Below are 16,162 nucleotides of genomic sequence, written 5' to 3' on the forward strand. Positions count from 1 at the left end.
CTCTAGCTGTGATTGGTTGTATATACGCTAAAGCACTAGGTGAAAAATCAAAGAACACAAGGACTTCTTATTGTTAAATTGTGACTCGAAATCTAGTAGGGCTGACTTTGAACGCTTATATCTCTCAAAATAAAACTGATTTGGAGGTGATTCAAGTTGGAGGTGATAGCTTGGTTCAAGAACTTTCCAACGATAGGTCATATGCCCAATTACAATAAGAAACGAGAAAGTTATGACCGTTTTACGAAAACCTGACGAAGCTGGAAATTTGCAACGAGGCTGCGAGCTATAGCTCTATGCGAGTGAGCTATAGCTCGGCCCTATGAGGACTTGCTGCAGGCTTGAGCTAGCTGCCGAGCTATAGCTCGGTAGTTAGGTTATTCTAGGATAATTGATGGAATATTTCCTAAAATTATATCTTTTTTGTGACGGCCATTTGAGTATACTTGGGGAACAATCTTAGGGTTTTATTAGGGTTTCCTTGTGTTATAAAAGGACCCTTTAGTATGATCTATTAGATCAAACTTTTTTGAGCCATTAGATTTAGGACTCCTTGTATTATTCTCTTGTTTCTTTCTTCATTATAGTGAAGAAGCTCTCGAATCCCCCACCCGTGGATGTAGGTCTATTTTGGCCGAACCACGTAAATCCTTGTGTTCTTTATTTGTCTTCTTTATTGTTTTTCTCTTCCTTAATTTCATTGACTTGTTCCGCATTAATCAAACACAATTACACCCATATTTCCTAACAAGTGGTATCAGAGCCAAGGTTTTAAGGTCTTAAGGTTTAGGTGTTTATAGATTAGTACTATGCCAATGAAATTTGACATTGAGAAATTCGATAAGCAATTGAATTTTGGCCTATGGCAATTGAAGATGAAAGCCATCTTGGTTCAAAGTGGCTGTCACAAGGCTCTTGAAGGTGTATCCAAAAAGCCTTCGGGCATGATGGTGGATACGTGGGAGGAGATCGATTTGAAGGCTATTTCGGCAATTCAATTATGTCTTTTTGATGATGTTTTGAGAGAGTTTGCCAAGGAGACGACTTCTGCGGGTTTGTGGTTGAAGTTGGAGTCACTTTATATGACAAAGAGCGTGACCAACCATCTACTACTCAAATCTAGATTTCATGATCTTCGTCTAGAAGAAGGTAAACCGCTTAAGTCTTATTTAGATGAATTCTTCTCTATTATTATGGATTTGCAAAACATCGATGTTGAGATCGATGATGAGGATATGGCTATTAGGTTGTTGTGTTCTTTACTGCCTACGTATAAGCACTTTCGAGATACTTTATTGTATGGTAGAGATGATTTGAGTTTGGAGGATGTTAAGGATGCCTTAACCCAGAGAAATTAATTGACAATAAGTTGGTTAATAAATCTAATAATCGTGCTCAAAATAATGCTTTAGTTGCTCATGGTGGTAATAAGAATTTTGGTAAAGGAAATGTTTGTAACTATTGTCATGTGAAGGGTCTTATCAAAGCCGAGCGTCGAAAATTAAAGAAGAAGAAGAATGAGGAGAAGTCCAATGAGGACAAATCCGCAAATATGGCCAACGATGGTGATGATGATGATTATGCACTTTAGGGTTACGAGCTTTGGGGTTGCGGTTTCTACGATCTCTTCATGATAAGTTCCTTTTTGAGATCTCTTGGTAAAACGAGAAACCGTGTGGATTTTTGGTATGGAGTCTATGATAGGTTGCTTTTGATTTTCGTTTGTAATAAAGTAGCAATCTTGGTTATGCATTAGATTTTTGTTCTAGTTATGCTATTTCTTATCTCAATTTCGGTACTTTTGTGATTTATTAAGTACAATTGCAATTTAGAAATTCTTGATGTAATTTTTTTATTTTTCTAGAATTTTGGTTTGATGTTTTTTGAGATGAAGAAGTGTTTGAAGAGAGTTTGGTCAATTTTGATAAGCATGCTTGGTGTCGGGACATTATACTCTCAATCTAGGCCATGTCGTTTTGTGTACGGAATTTTGTGTTCGAAGATGCACCGGTTCACAAGTTATGGAAGATGTCCGTTTGGTGATAGCCTAATGTGAGTAGGCTTATGGATTTTTTGTTTAAGGTGGAGGTTTTATGTTTTATTATGAGCATTACTTCTTGGTTTTTGGTTCAAGGTGGAGTTACCTTGTTTTGGTCGATTTCAAGTCAAGGTGGAGATTGTTAAATTGTGACTCGAAATCTAGTAGGGCTGACTTTGAACGCTTATATCTCTCAAACTACAACTGATTTTGAGGTGATTCAAGTTGGAGGTGATATCTTGGTTCAAGAACTTTCCAACGATAGGTCATATGCCCAATTCCAATTAGAAACGAGAAAGTTATGACCGTTTTACGAAAATCTGACGGAGCTGGAAATTTGCAACGAGGCTGCGAGCTATAGCTCTATGCGAGTGAGCTATAGCTCGGCCCTATGAGGACTTGCTGCAGGCTTGAGCTAGCTGCCGAGCTATAGCTCGGTAGTTAGGTTATTCTAGGATAATTGATGGAATATTTCCTAAAATTATATCTTTTTTGTGACGGCCATTTGAGTATACTTGGGGAACAATCTTAGGGTTTTATTAGGGTTTCCTTGTGTTATAAAAGGACCCTTTTTTTTGAGCCATTAGATTTAGGACTCCTTGTATTATTCTCTTGTTTCTTTCTTCATTATAGTGAAGAAGCTCTCGAATCCCCCACCCGTGAATGTAGGTCTATTTTGGCCGAACCACGTAAATTCTTGTGTTCTTTATTTGTCTTCTTTATTGTTTTTCTCTTTCTTAATTTCATTGACTTGTTCCGCATTAATCAAACACAATTACACCCATATTTCCTAACAATTTTTTTTTTTTTTTTGAAGTGATCCAATGGAAGGGAAAGGTGCTGCTTCTGTCAAAATCAACTCAGAGCACATCAAAGAGGGGCAGGGGCTTAATGAGGGTGAGGACAGTAAGACAGCCTGGTTGAAAGGGCAAAAGAGAGTTGGCTGTGATATTTTGAACAATGCGTATTTGGTTTTAGAGGTTCAAATAAATTATGGGTCCTATCTATCCTGGTTTTGACTAAGCCAACCGTTAATTTTCCCTTCATATGATTACTATTAAAGTACCAAAAGGTGGCTCTTACCATGTTAATAGATTTTATACTAAATCATACGAGTATACAAATACATCTTAAGCTAGCTGCCCATCTTTGGCGTGGTGGATGACCAAGCAAAGTGATAGTTAATTTCATTCCACATCTTTCTCCTAATGGGAAACTATTCAATGTCCTTCCCTTGGTAGATGAAGAGTCTGTCCTCTATTTCTCTTTTCATCAATCAGAGTACGAAGTAAATATTCAACATTTGTATGGTTTTCTAAGTCCAGTTCTAGTCTTTACAAATTTATGTTGTTTTGCGTTTGTTTTATTGGGCAAAGGGTTAAAATGTGTACCTATATACTATACAAAATACAATACTTATCACTCAATAGGTATGTTACGGAGTAAAACTGTAAAATAATTAGTTGGTTATAAAGTCTTTTTTTTTTTTTTTTTTTTTTTGTTTTGTGTGTGTGTAAAGGCAGTTGGTTGTAAAGTCTTATCATCTCTGAAAAACTTATTGATATAAACAAAAACACGAGATAAAATTTTGTTTATACTTGTGTTTAGATAATGTTGTTTTGTTTCTTCACTCCAAATTCCTTGAATTTGAATGGGTTCTTTAAAATTGGATTGGTTTGATTGTCTACAAGCGCAATTATGGGTGACAAATTTTTGACATTATTGTATTGTGCATTCATTAACGAAATTGACCCAAGGATGTGGAGTTGGCTTGATGGTAGCACTCCCATCTCGTAACCTCGAGGTTACGGGATCGATCCTTGTCCCCAGCATATGTTGGAATTTCCCCCGCCCCCGGTTGTACCCGCCCTTGTGGCTCATATGAATCAAAAAAAAATTAACGAAATTGACCCAAGTCTTCTACCTAATTGGGACCCTTACTTTTCACACACTGCCAAAGTCCAAAAATGTTCCAATCAACTTTTCTCATCTTTATAGCTAGGGGGATAGGGGACCTATTTAGTCTCTACCTCATGTGAGGTTATATTTGACATAGACCATGTCCCCCGGGGCGGCCTTTGGTTGAATTATAACGTTGGATATCTGTAAAGGACTGGAGAAAAGAGCCAAGTTTCTAGAGGCATACTCGTGTTGCCCAGGTAATTGTGCTCTAGATAGGAGTGTTCAAGTGTTTGACATGAGTGTGTTCTAATAAAGTGTCTAAAATTAAGGGTCGAAAGTGTCTTATCTATGTTCAAGTGTTGAGGACATGATACTTGACTTAAAATGAAATGAAGAGTATATGTAACAAAAGTATACTTGATGTATATGATTATGGTTTAATCAATTTGTCAAAGTTTTTTTTTTTTTTTTTTTTTTTTTTTTTTTTTTTTTTTTTTTTTTTTTGTTTTGATGAGCTTTTTTTCAAGAGGCAATGTGAAGAAAGTGTTATGAAAATTATGTATTGTTTTTATGGTGATTTCATTGTGATTTATTCAAACTAGTTTACAATAATATTTGTTTATTAAAAACTATACATAATGAATCATTAGAAGTAAAAAAAATATTAAAAAAATAAATAAAAAAATAAAAATAATAATAAATACAATAAATATTGTGATATATCATAAGTTTAATCTCAATGTCTAAATTACTATACAATTAATGTGAGAGGAAGGATGAATAATATTTTAGTATTCGTAATATGAAAGCATACTCTTTACTCATTATTCATGTTATTTGTGTTGATAAAAAAAAATAAAAAAAAAATCTTTTTGATAATATCCTAAATAGTATTTTATAATTTAACATAACATTTATTATTCTTTACCACTATAATTTTTTTTATTTTATTTTGTTTAAATTATTATTGTTGGACATCATTCACTAAATATAAGGCCAAAACTTCTCCTTAAGATATAGTAACAAACTTCTTTCAGTAAAAAAAAATAAATAAAAATAAAAATAAATAAAAAAATAAAAATAATAATAATAAAAATAATAATAATAATAATAAAAATAAAATAAAGTAAGTAAATTTTTTGAGGGGTAATTTTTTTATGAGATGATGATAGGATGGCAGTGGATCGGGTTAAATGGGAGACATGCCCCATCCCCGTTCAAGTGGGGCGGGGATGGAGGGAGGTTTGGCGGGGATGGGTATAAAATGTGTACCCGCCATGGGTGATTGGGCGGGTATGGATTTTAGAGTAGACCCACCCCATACCCATACCGCCCCGTACCCACTTTATACTCGTCTCATATATCCTTTATACTCATTTATGAAACTTAATACCCTCTAAGGGCCCAAACAGTAATAGTCCCAAAATTTTTAGCCTAATTTAATGTAATTGTCATTAATGTGATTCAATGCAACATCATGATTGTGGGTTTGGGACGGTTTTGGGGCGGGTATAGGGTATCCAAGTGAGTGGTGGGGCGGGGATGGATCCTATTTTGTACCCGTGGCGGGTATGGATGTGGAAATTGTACCCGCCATGGGTGGTGGGCAAAGGATGGGTATAAGATTTTTAGGCAGGCATGGGTATGGAAGTACCATCACCCACATCCAACCTACCCCACACGTGTACTTTGGAGATAACTATGGAGATTATTTTAGATATGGGCATTTAAAAATTGGATTGATGTAGACTATGAAATAAGACTTTCCTATTTTTTTCAAAAATCTCAAGTAAGTCTTAAGTTGAGACTTGAAATTTCAAGACTCAACTGAAGACTTGAGATTGGGACCCACTTCACCCACCTCACATTATTATTATTATTATTATTATTATTATTATTATTATTATTATTATTATTATTATTATTATTGTTATTATTGTTATTATTATTATTATTATTATTATTATTATTATTATTATTATTATTATTATTATTATTTTTACACTTTTCTACATATAATATTTCAAATATTTAAGTCTTAGGGCTAAAGTGATAAATTTGTATAAGTCTTAGTGAGTTTTAACAAGAATTTGATGACATCATTTTCAATGGGGACCACAAAAAATGATGTCATATTCAAGTCTTAAGACTTGGGGCTAAATTTGCTCTATGTTTAGCCTCAAGAATACTTGGGGTGACATCATCATCTTGAGTCTCAAGACTTATATTTAAGACTTTCCTCATTTTTCTTCTTAAATAATCTCAAGTAAGTCTCAAGTTGAGTCTTGAAATTTCAAAACTCAACTTAAAACTTGAGATGAATCTTGTGATTGTGACCCACCTCAATTATATTTTTATTATCTTTTTTTTTTAAAACACTTTTCTACATATAATATGTCATATATTTGAGTCCTAGGGCTAAAGTGATAAATTTGAACAAGTCTTAGGGCCTGTTCACATTTATCACATTTACTGAATTGAGCTAAAATGACTGAACTGATTGGAGCTGAACTGATTGAAACTGAACTGAAATTAAGTAAATATGAACAGGTCCTTAGTGAGTCTTAACAAAAATTTGATGATATCATTTTCAATAGGGACCACAAAAAATGACGTCACATTTAAGTCTTAAGACTTGGGGCTAAACTTGCTCTAAGTTCCTTAATTCCCGTAAATAATGGGAAATACCCATGTAGATAAGGGATGGAGTGAGTAATATTTTACTGCACAGTATTATGCCTGCCTAAACTCCTCTCAAGTAGAACAGAAGTTGACTTGAACAAAATCTTGACCGGAAACTGATGTATGCAACTTTGTTGAAATTTTTTATCATGTCCTTCATAACTATGTGTAACATCTCTAAATTTTCATATTGGCAACACATTGTGTCCTTCCAAATATCTTGCAACGCTGCTGTATCTGCAGGTTAGCAAAACTATACAGCTACAGCTGCCCATTATTGATCTCATTGTTATTGGTGCTTGTTACAATTCTCTGGACTACCTGTGCAGATTTCTGAGGTTTTTGGCATTTGACAAGTTTCTTGCCTGAAGCCATGCCCCGTCCAGGTAAAGTTTACCTGTTTTATTTCTTCTTTTTCGTTGTGGCTGGGTTGTATGTCATCATTGAAAGGAGGGGCCAGATGAAGTTTTTTCTAGAAAAGATTAGGAAATTTTGGTTGGTTCATCAGTTGAGATTTCTGGTTTCTTTCAGCCTTTTCTTGCAAATTGCATTGATATTTTTGGGTAAGCTCAGAAAGCGCAATGGAAAGCCTTGGCTGAGATTTTTGATTTGGTCTGCATATTTATTGGCAGACTGGGTGGCAACAGTTGCACTTGGGGTTATCCTCAACAGTGTCCAAGCACACCCAAAAGAAGATGTTCTTATATCATTTTGGGCACCTTTCTTGCTGCTCCATCTGGGTGGTCCTGATACAATCACCGCCTACTCGTTTGAGGACAACCAGCTTTGGCAGAGGCGTGTGCTTGAGCTGGTGACCCAATTTCTTGTGGCTGTTTACATATTATTCATAGCCTGGCCTGTTAAATTCTTTATCTCTCTCCTGACTATCCCAATGCTGCTAGCTGGTGTAATCAAGTTCGGAGAGAGAATTTATTCGCTAAGATCTGCTAGCACTGATCAGTTCCGCTTTTCACAATTGACGGAACCTGATCCGGGACCGAATTATTACATGTTTATGGAGGAATTCAGTCTGAAAAAGGCTGAGGGTTACCACATGAAAGCAATTGAGATTATTGAGACCCCTCTTCCTACTCGTAATCTGATTTCCGTTGAGAATGAAGAGTTGGTTGTTAAAGCGTATGACCTATTCCAAACCTTCAAGTGCCTTTTTGTGGACCTCATTCTTAGCTTCCAAGATCTAGTTGAGAGTCAGCGAGTCTTCCGAAATCTCGATTATGAAAAAGCCTTTGAGGTGATTGAGATTGAGCTTGGATTTGCATACGATGTGTTCTACACTAAGGCACCTGCTGCTTATAATCAAAGGGGGCTCATTCACCGCCTAATTACCTTTCTCGCAACCTTGTTTTCGTTGGTGACCTTTGTAATTTTTCGCAGGATCAAGAAAGATAAATACCACTTAGCTGACCTCATAATAACCTATATACTGCTTGTGGTAGCTATAATATTGGAGATTTGTTCGTACCTCAATCTTTTATTCTCCGACTGGTCAGATCAGTGGGTTAAGAAGCACTACAAAAAGAGCATCGTCTCTTGCTCCAGGAACCGATTTTGGGCACCTAGGAAGCGATGGTCTAACTCGATTGCCCAGTATAGCATACAAATTTTCAATCGAGAACAAAAGTCAAGCAAATTTCCTCAATTCTTGAAGCTCTTGATGGCTGAAAACAAGGTAGATGAACTTTACTACCTTACCTATACCGGTGTGTCTAATGATTTAAAGAAATTGATCTTCAAACATTTTTTAAAGATCTCAAAAAGTGGTAATAAGAGCCAATTTACTGCTTTATGCACCTCTAGAGGCAAGCGTGTCCTGGATGATATGGATTGTAGCGACTTGAATTGGTCTACCACTGAAGTGGCATTCGACCAAAGTATTCTTCTGTGGCACATTGCAACTGATCTGTGTTACCACACAATTGATGAGCGTACAGAAAGCATTGGTATTAGTACAGAGTTGGGAGAAGAAATAAATTCAGAGCGTACAGAAAGCAAACACATGTCAGACTACATGATGTATATATCGGCATTGTGTCCTTTCATGTTGCCTGTTGGGATTGGGATGATAAGGCTCAGAGATACTTGTGCAGAGGCTAGGGAATTCTTCAAAGAGGAACAACAGCAACCTAAAAAATCCCAAGCATGTAGGATGTTGCTTCAGGTAAATACTGAAATCCACCCAGGTAATTTTCTTTTTCTCCCTTTTCTGAAACCAGAATCGACTGTTAAATCGATTGGAAGCTACTTGTAAATGTATGTGACATCTAATGTGAAGCTTGAATTTATCAAATTAGACTGTTATCAATTGTGCTAGTTGTCCCCTTAGCGTTTCATGTGAAGCAAATTGACCCCAAAACTTGTATAAATTGGCAGACCAAACAATTAAACCCTGTTGAGGGGGGTATGATACAACTATGATAAAATAGACATTTTTTACATATACACTGTTAGATTGTTTCTTGTTGGGGTATGATACGACTGGAAAATGGAAGTATTTGAGAAAGAAGAGTCAGACTGTCCCTATCTAATCTTTCTCCCTTTTTTTTGCCATTCTTCTAATAATTCTCCATTTGCTTTCTCTTATTAACATCATTTTTTTTAGCTAGTATTACATAGTTTTTTTGTTTCTTAGAATTCTAACAAGCGAATTATATAATTATCACTGTAGATCAAGTGCTGTGTCTATTTGAGAAGTAATACTTGCTGTTAGTTTAATGCACAGGATAGCCTGACTTTCAAATTTCTTGAGATATTTTTTAGGAACAATTGATTATAATAATCCCACCTTCTAGCGGGTTCTTTTTAATAATCCCACCTATCGATTACTATTGAATAATTCCACTTTTTTGGGCCATTCTCTTTTAGTGGTCCTTGACCTGTTGGTGACCGATAATATAGATTTGCAATGATTACTATCTAAGGTTGTGTTTGGATACTCACATTTCATTTGAAATCACTGATTTCAATTCCAGATTTTCAATTTCTAGAATTCAATTCCAAGTTTCATGTTTGGCAAATTAAGAATTTCAAATTTGGAATTTGAAATTCCAAAAACTTGTTTGGGAAAACAAAAAATTTCAAATCCTAGATTCAAGCTAAAACGATAATACACTTCATCAGCAACAAAATGGATTTCTTTTGCCACCAAATTTCAGAATTTGTTTTTGCTTTTCGCTTTTTTCCCAAAATATAAACTTTTGCACATGAATTTAATCAACTCAGAGAATTAAAAAAATTAGAGAAAAAAAATAAGAAATAAAGAAGAACAAGAAATCTGCCGCACAAATTAAACAAATTGAAACTACAACAAAATTGAAGCATGACTTTGGGGAAAACTTAACAATAGAGAATCTCTAATTTCATCAAATTGACAAAATTAAACCTAAAATTAGGGGAAAAACGAAAGCTTATCAAACAAATTGAAAAGAGAGGAGGTTTGAAGAGTAGAGAAATTCAAAAGCTAATTCAAGGGAGGATTAAGGTGTGCTTTAATGGAGGATTCAAGGTAAGCTTCAATGGCAAAGAGAACACAAAAGCCACTACAATGGAGGATTAATTGACAAACACGTCGACAGAGGAGATCGAGAAAGCTCAGTAGTTCCGTTAATGGAGAAGAACATGCTGCTTGATAGTAGAGAACTCACGATCTTCTTCAATGGAGGAGAGAGAAAATAGGAAACCCATCCATAGGAGAGAGAATTTGAGAAATTAGGAGAGAGGGTTGGGCTTTTTTTTAGCTGTTGGAATTTCAAATGACACCTTTTAATTTGGAATTTTAATTCAATCAAAATTAACTTTTGTTTCAAAACCTTGGAATTAGGCCAAATCCAATTCCCAAATTCAGAGTAAATCCAAACAGTGTAATTGGGCCAAATCCAGAATTTCAAATGAAATTCTGGTTTCCAAACAGACCATAAAGTAATTTGTTAGAGAGAATATTATGTTGTTATAATTTTGCAGCTCAACTACTTAAGTTTGTTGTAATGATTCTTCAATTCATTAATGATAATCATAATGACCTCTCTTCTCTCTAAATTATGTTCTGTTTCTTCTTCTTCTTCCTTATCTTCTGAATTTCTCTGTAAATTCTGGGTAAATAACCCCCCTTATAAGTGGTATTAGAGCAGATTGTTACTCTATTCTGCATTGTTCAGTCTCGCTCCCACGGTTATTAATCATGTAAACCAAATGGAATAACAAATGGTAGCTCTGGAAAGGAAGCTTGAGGCTCAGTCTATGGCTTCTTCATAGAAGATTGAGGAGCTGTTAAGGATGATGCAAGGAGTATGCCAAGACCACAATATGAGGAACATGTGCATCAACCTAGGCTGGGTATACACCTAAACTCGAATTTCCTAAATAAGATGGCACAAATCCTAGATTATGGATTAAGAAAATGCTGTAAATATTTCACACTTTGCAAAATTCATGATGAACAAAAAGTTGATCTAGCATCACTTAATATGACTAGATAAGGTAAAATATTGGGTGTCTAGCTACCTCATCTAGTAGCTGATGGGAATCATTTGCTATGTGATTTAGTTTGTAAGAATTTCTCTTGGTCTCTGGTGGGCGTACCTTTGTAGTTGATGTGATGCTTATTGGTTTAGGTAGCTGTGAGGCCTATGACATGGTTCTGGGAGTGCAGTGGTTAAGCACTCTGGGATCTATTTCATGGAACTTCGAACGATTAATCATGAAATTTTACATTAATAAGGATTTAGTTGAGCTGAAACATGTCCCCAGCTAGAAGTTGAAAGTGAGTGAGAAAGGTCTTTTTGCTAAGCTTATGCAAGAAGGAAACTGGTTACTAAAAGCAGTGAAATAGAATAGCAGTTAAAAATTCAGTTTGCTTGAGGAGCCAACTGAGTTACCTCCTAGTAGGGGGGTGTTTTATCACGTAAAAGATAAATTTGGAACCAGAGGAGTCAACATCAGGCCTTATAGATATCCTCTCAAGTAAAAGGATGTGATGGAGCAACTAGTCCAGGAAATACTAGAGAGGGGTATCATATTAAACAGTTCCAACCCTTTGGCATCACCAGTGATTTTAGTTGGGAAAAAAAGATGGGATATGGAGACTGTGTGTAGATTACAAGGAACTGAATAAGAAGACAGTCAAAAATAAGTTTCCCATTCCTGTGTTGGAGGAACTTATTGATGAGTTAGCAGTCTGTACTCTGTAGTATCCAGTAAGCTTAAATTTAAGGGCTAGTTATCATGAGTTGAGAATTCACCCAAAATAATGTGTTCAAAACAACTTTCAAAACTCATGAAGGGCATTATGAGTTTCTTGTCATGCCCTTTAGTTTGACTAATGCTCCTTCCTTCTTCTGGATGAATTCAATGTTAAAGCTTGTCCTAAGGAAGAGTGTGTTGGTTTTCTTTTTATGACATTTTAGTATACAACATGAGTTTTAGCTGACCATTCGCAACATCTTGCAATAGTGTTTAATTAATGAAACAACATTCTTTATATGCTAAGCTGAGCAAGTGCTCTTTTGTTACTAGAAGAGTTGAATACATGGGGAATTTCATATCAGGAAAAACGGAGGTGGGGATTAGGGCCTTAGGGGAGGGGGTGGTGGGCTTAGTGGCAAGGGGGCTGCTTTGGGGTGGGGATTAGGGAGGGGGTTGTTTCGACCGGCGGTGGGCTGGTGCATATATGGCAGCACGCTGTTTGGTTATTCTTTTAAGATGATTTATTTGGTGGCTGCCATTGCAACGAAGGAAGTTAAGGTAGGTAGAAGACATGAGTAGCAAATAGAAAAAAGTTAATAAAATAATAAATAATAATAATAATAATAATAAATACACACAGATTGTTCAGGTTACGGGTCAACAGGGACCAGTAACAGTGAAAGCCCCCCAAAGGTGGGATTATTCAATAGGAAAATTTGATTTAAATAATCCAACCTTTGACGTATTTGTTTTTTTATAATCCAACCTTTTGATTATTCTCCAATAATCCAAGCTTTAGGGGGTATTCTATTTTATTAGGCCAAACCTGTCACCAACCTATAACAGTAGGTTACCTTGCCACGTGTTATATTTTGATTTGCCTATATTTTTTTTCTAAAAACTTTTTTGTTTTTTCATTTCCCCTTCCCCCACCTTCATCCCCTCCATAACTCCCTGCTACCAAGCTTAGAGCATCCACCAGATCTAAGACCAGCCTCCCTAAACCCACTAGGCCACCACATCAAAGACCCACCACCAGAGCACCGTCACAAACCCAGAAACCCTTCGAACCTTGTTTAAACCTGACCCTCGAACCCAGAAAACCCCACCACCGTCACACAAAACCTGAACAAAAACCGATCCATCCTCCCCCAAAACCTTGCTCAAAACCATCGAAAACCCCTACCCCACCGCCGATTTTTGGATTTCGGGGTGTTTGGAATGGTTTTCGCAGCGTATCTTCTGGGTGTCGGGACGAATTTTGCCCAAAAACATCGAAAATCCTAGAGTGGAGCTTCCTTAAGAACTCAATGATTTAATCAAAAATTCAATCGATCCTATGGGACTTGGATTTGGAATTCTGGGTTGGTTATTGTGGGAGAGAAGAAATTTGGGTTATATTGGGAATGTTTATGGAAGTAATTAGTTGAATGGAGGATGATTGATGGTTGGGCGAAGTTGGTGGTGGAGTTGCGCTTCTGCGCTGCCTGTGGAAGGTGATGTGGGATGGGTGGCGATGGACGATCGTGGAGCAGTGGAGCTGACTTGCGGCGACAGGGGAAGGCAAGAGTAGAGGTTATTTTCCGGCGAGTGAAGGGATGGGGTAGGGTGTTTCCCGGGGAAGTGTGGGGGCTGGTGGTTTGAGGGGTTTTTTTAACTTTTTTTGTGAAAAAATTGTAAAAGAAAAAATGTACAAAAAAAAATTACCTGTAGAGAAGGTAACCGGTCATAATGGCCTGATAAAATAGAATACCCCATAAAGCTTGGATTATTGGAGAATAATCAAAAGGTTGGATTATTAAAAACAAATACGCCAAAAGTTGGATTATTTAAATCAAATATTCCTATTCAAATAATAATCGATAGGTGGGATTATTATTTAAAAAAAAAAAAAAAAAAAAAAAAAAACTGCTTAAAGGTGGGATTATTAAAAATCAAATTTTCCTTTGATAGAGTATAAAACATATTCCTGGGCCTAAATCATGGGCTTGTTTGGCATCATTTTTGGTTTTCAGTTTACTGTTTATTTTAAAACCAAAAACTAAAAATAGGAAACAAGAAAAAGGTGTTTCCACTTTTTCGTTGTCAGTTTTCAAAATTATCATGATTTTTTTTTTTTTTTGAAACAAAAAATTATCATGATTTTAATAAGTCTATATATTTTTTGATTCATTATGTGAAATACATAATACACTTTTAAAAAATAAAAAACCAAAAAACTAAAACCACAGCGATGCCAAACGAGCCCTAAAGCTTTTGGTTGAGTTGGTCCAACATTCTTTTTTTGATTGTTTGTTTATTTACTCATCATATTTATTTTAAAAAGAATACTTATCATTATGATTATTCTGGAGGCTTCAGCAGTATCAATTAGAAGTATGACTAATAGGTATACAAGTTTAGTTTATAATTAATCTTCTCATTCTTCTGATTCCCTTTACTCTAAACAATATGACATATATCATTTTACTTTAATACCCTAATTTGTTGTGAGAAGATCAACTCCTATTTTTCAAATTAGTTAATGTGTATTGGATATTTGATGAGTGATGACAAACATGAAGCTTCATTGAGCGAGCATGTGAGAATTACATGGGTAGCAAATGTTGCGCATTTTGTCACTAACAAATTGGATATTTCCTTTTTTACCTCTTCAGCTTTATACCCCATTCTCACCTCACATGCTTTAGGATCACCCCTCGTGAGGAGAGGTCCTAATTCTTTCCTTTTTTCTTACCTTAAAAAAAAAAGAATTTGAAATTTTTTATTTCTGGTGCTGCATCAAATAAGGGCAGGGTCTAGTTGCATGATCTATACAGACTGAATAGGTAAAAGTCTTGGGAACAGTTTATCACTTTGCCATTAATACTTCCAGAAGTTCGCATCTTTGTTCCTTGTTTGAACTATAATAATTTGCAGGACTTTCCATTAATTGACAAGGTTGCAAACTTGGGAATTTCTTAGGTAGATTAAAAGGCTGATAATTTTAGTTATAGCGCACAAACTTGGGAATTTGTCCATCCAAATTTCAAATGTAAATTGTAATACATGATTTTTTTTTTCAGCTATGAAGACTACTGAGTAGTGAGTACTACATATTGAATCATCTTCTGTTATGTACCAGGTAGAGTTAAAGGGGATCAAAGCAAATCTGTGCTGTTTGATGCTTGTAGGCTAGCCACTGAACTGCTATTCAAGAAGGATCAATTATGGACGATTATAAGCCAAGTTTGGGTAGAGATTTTGGCTTATGCTGCATACCATTGTCGTGGAGCTCACCATGCTCAACAGCTTAGAAAAGGGGGAGAATTCCTAACCCATGTCTGGCTTTTGATGGCACATCTAGGCATCACTGAACAGTTTCCGATATCTCGGGTTCCTAAGTTAAGTGCAAAATAAATCCTTGTTATCAAGGAAATTTTAATTTCTTATGCTACTTGTTATATGTGATGATCTTTAGCATTTCAATGTTTCGAGGTAGCTGAAACTGGATTGCATCATTCCATGAACCCATCGTCCATTGTTGACTGGAGAGCTCAAGCTTTTTATATACTGTATTTCTTTTATATCGCACTATCTTGTATGGTTGTATCCCAGATAGCAACAATTGAACAATATTGTTCTCTTTTATGTAGTATCCTTTGTCCTTATAAATTTTCTACACTCGGCAGCATGATTTAGTTTCACTCGCACCCTCTTTGCTGAATTTTATGCAGCATATGAAAATAGTATAGTGCACCCAGATGCACCATGCGCATGGTGCACCCGCAAAGATTATTAGGCTTATTTTAAAGAACATGAGAAAAGAAGAAAAATTAAAAGAACATACGAGTGTTTGAAAAAGAACATGCTAGTATTTGAAAAAGAACATGCATAATAGTGTTCACCAGAAGAACATGTTTGTGTTTGACAAAGAACATGTCTTCCGAAAAGAACATTAGGCATATTTTAAAGAACATGGAATAAAAAGAACATGTTAGTGTTTGAAAAAGAACAAGGTAGTGTTTGAAAAAGAACATGCTAGTATTTGAAAAAGAACATGCATAATAGTGTTCAACAAAATAACATGTTTGTGTTTGACACAGAACATGGCCTCCGAAAAGAACATAAGACATATTTTAAAGAACATGGAATATATGAACATGTTAGTGTTTGAAAAATTAACCTTGCTTGGTTATCTTTCAGTTGGCTTCAATTCGTTACTATTAATCTTTCTCCTCCAATTGTTCTTTTTAGAACAACTTGTACTTCATAGCTTTAATTAATTTAAAATAAAAACCCCAAATTCACAAAATTAAACACTTTGACTTTAAAATTATTGACGAAAAACAATTTGCATGT

General features: G+C 35.5%; 1 protein-coding gene across 6 annotated transcripts; it reads left to right on the top strand.

The window, feature by feature from the left end:
• The first annotated feature begins 6,683 nt into the window (after window positions 1-6,683).
• LOC145613236 (uncharacterized) lies at window positions 6,684-15,507 on the top strand. Of its 6 annotated transcripts, XM_081668304.1 has the most exons (4): window positions 6,684-6,865; window positions 6,952-7,008; window positions 7,255-8,823; window positions 14,946-15,507. In XM_081668304.1, exons 2-4 carry the CDS (start codon window positions 6,996-6,998, stop codon window positions 15,218-15,220), a joined length of 1,857 nt encoding a protein of 618 aa, XP_081524430.1. In that variant the 5' UTR covers window positions 6,684-6,865; window positions 6,952-6,995; the 3' UTR covers window positions 15,221-15,507. The 6 variants fall into 6 exon arrangements, with proteins under 6 accessions (XP_081524430.1, XP_081524429.1, XP_081524427.1 ...); XM_081668303.1 differs by having other exon boundaries at window positions 6,684-7,008; XM_081668301.1 differs by having other exon boundaries at window positions 6,952-8,823.
• Window positions 15,508-16,162: the final 655 nt, after the last annotated feature.

This window comes from Chenopodium album, chromosome 25 (assembly GCF_948465745.1).
Source record: "Chenopodium album chromosome 25, dcCheAlbu1.1, whole genome shotgun sequence".
Classification (NCBI taxonomy): Eukaryota; Viridiplantae; Streptophyta; class Magnoliopsida; order Caryophyllales; family Amaranthaceae; genus Chenopodium; species Chenopodium album.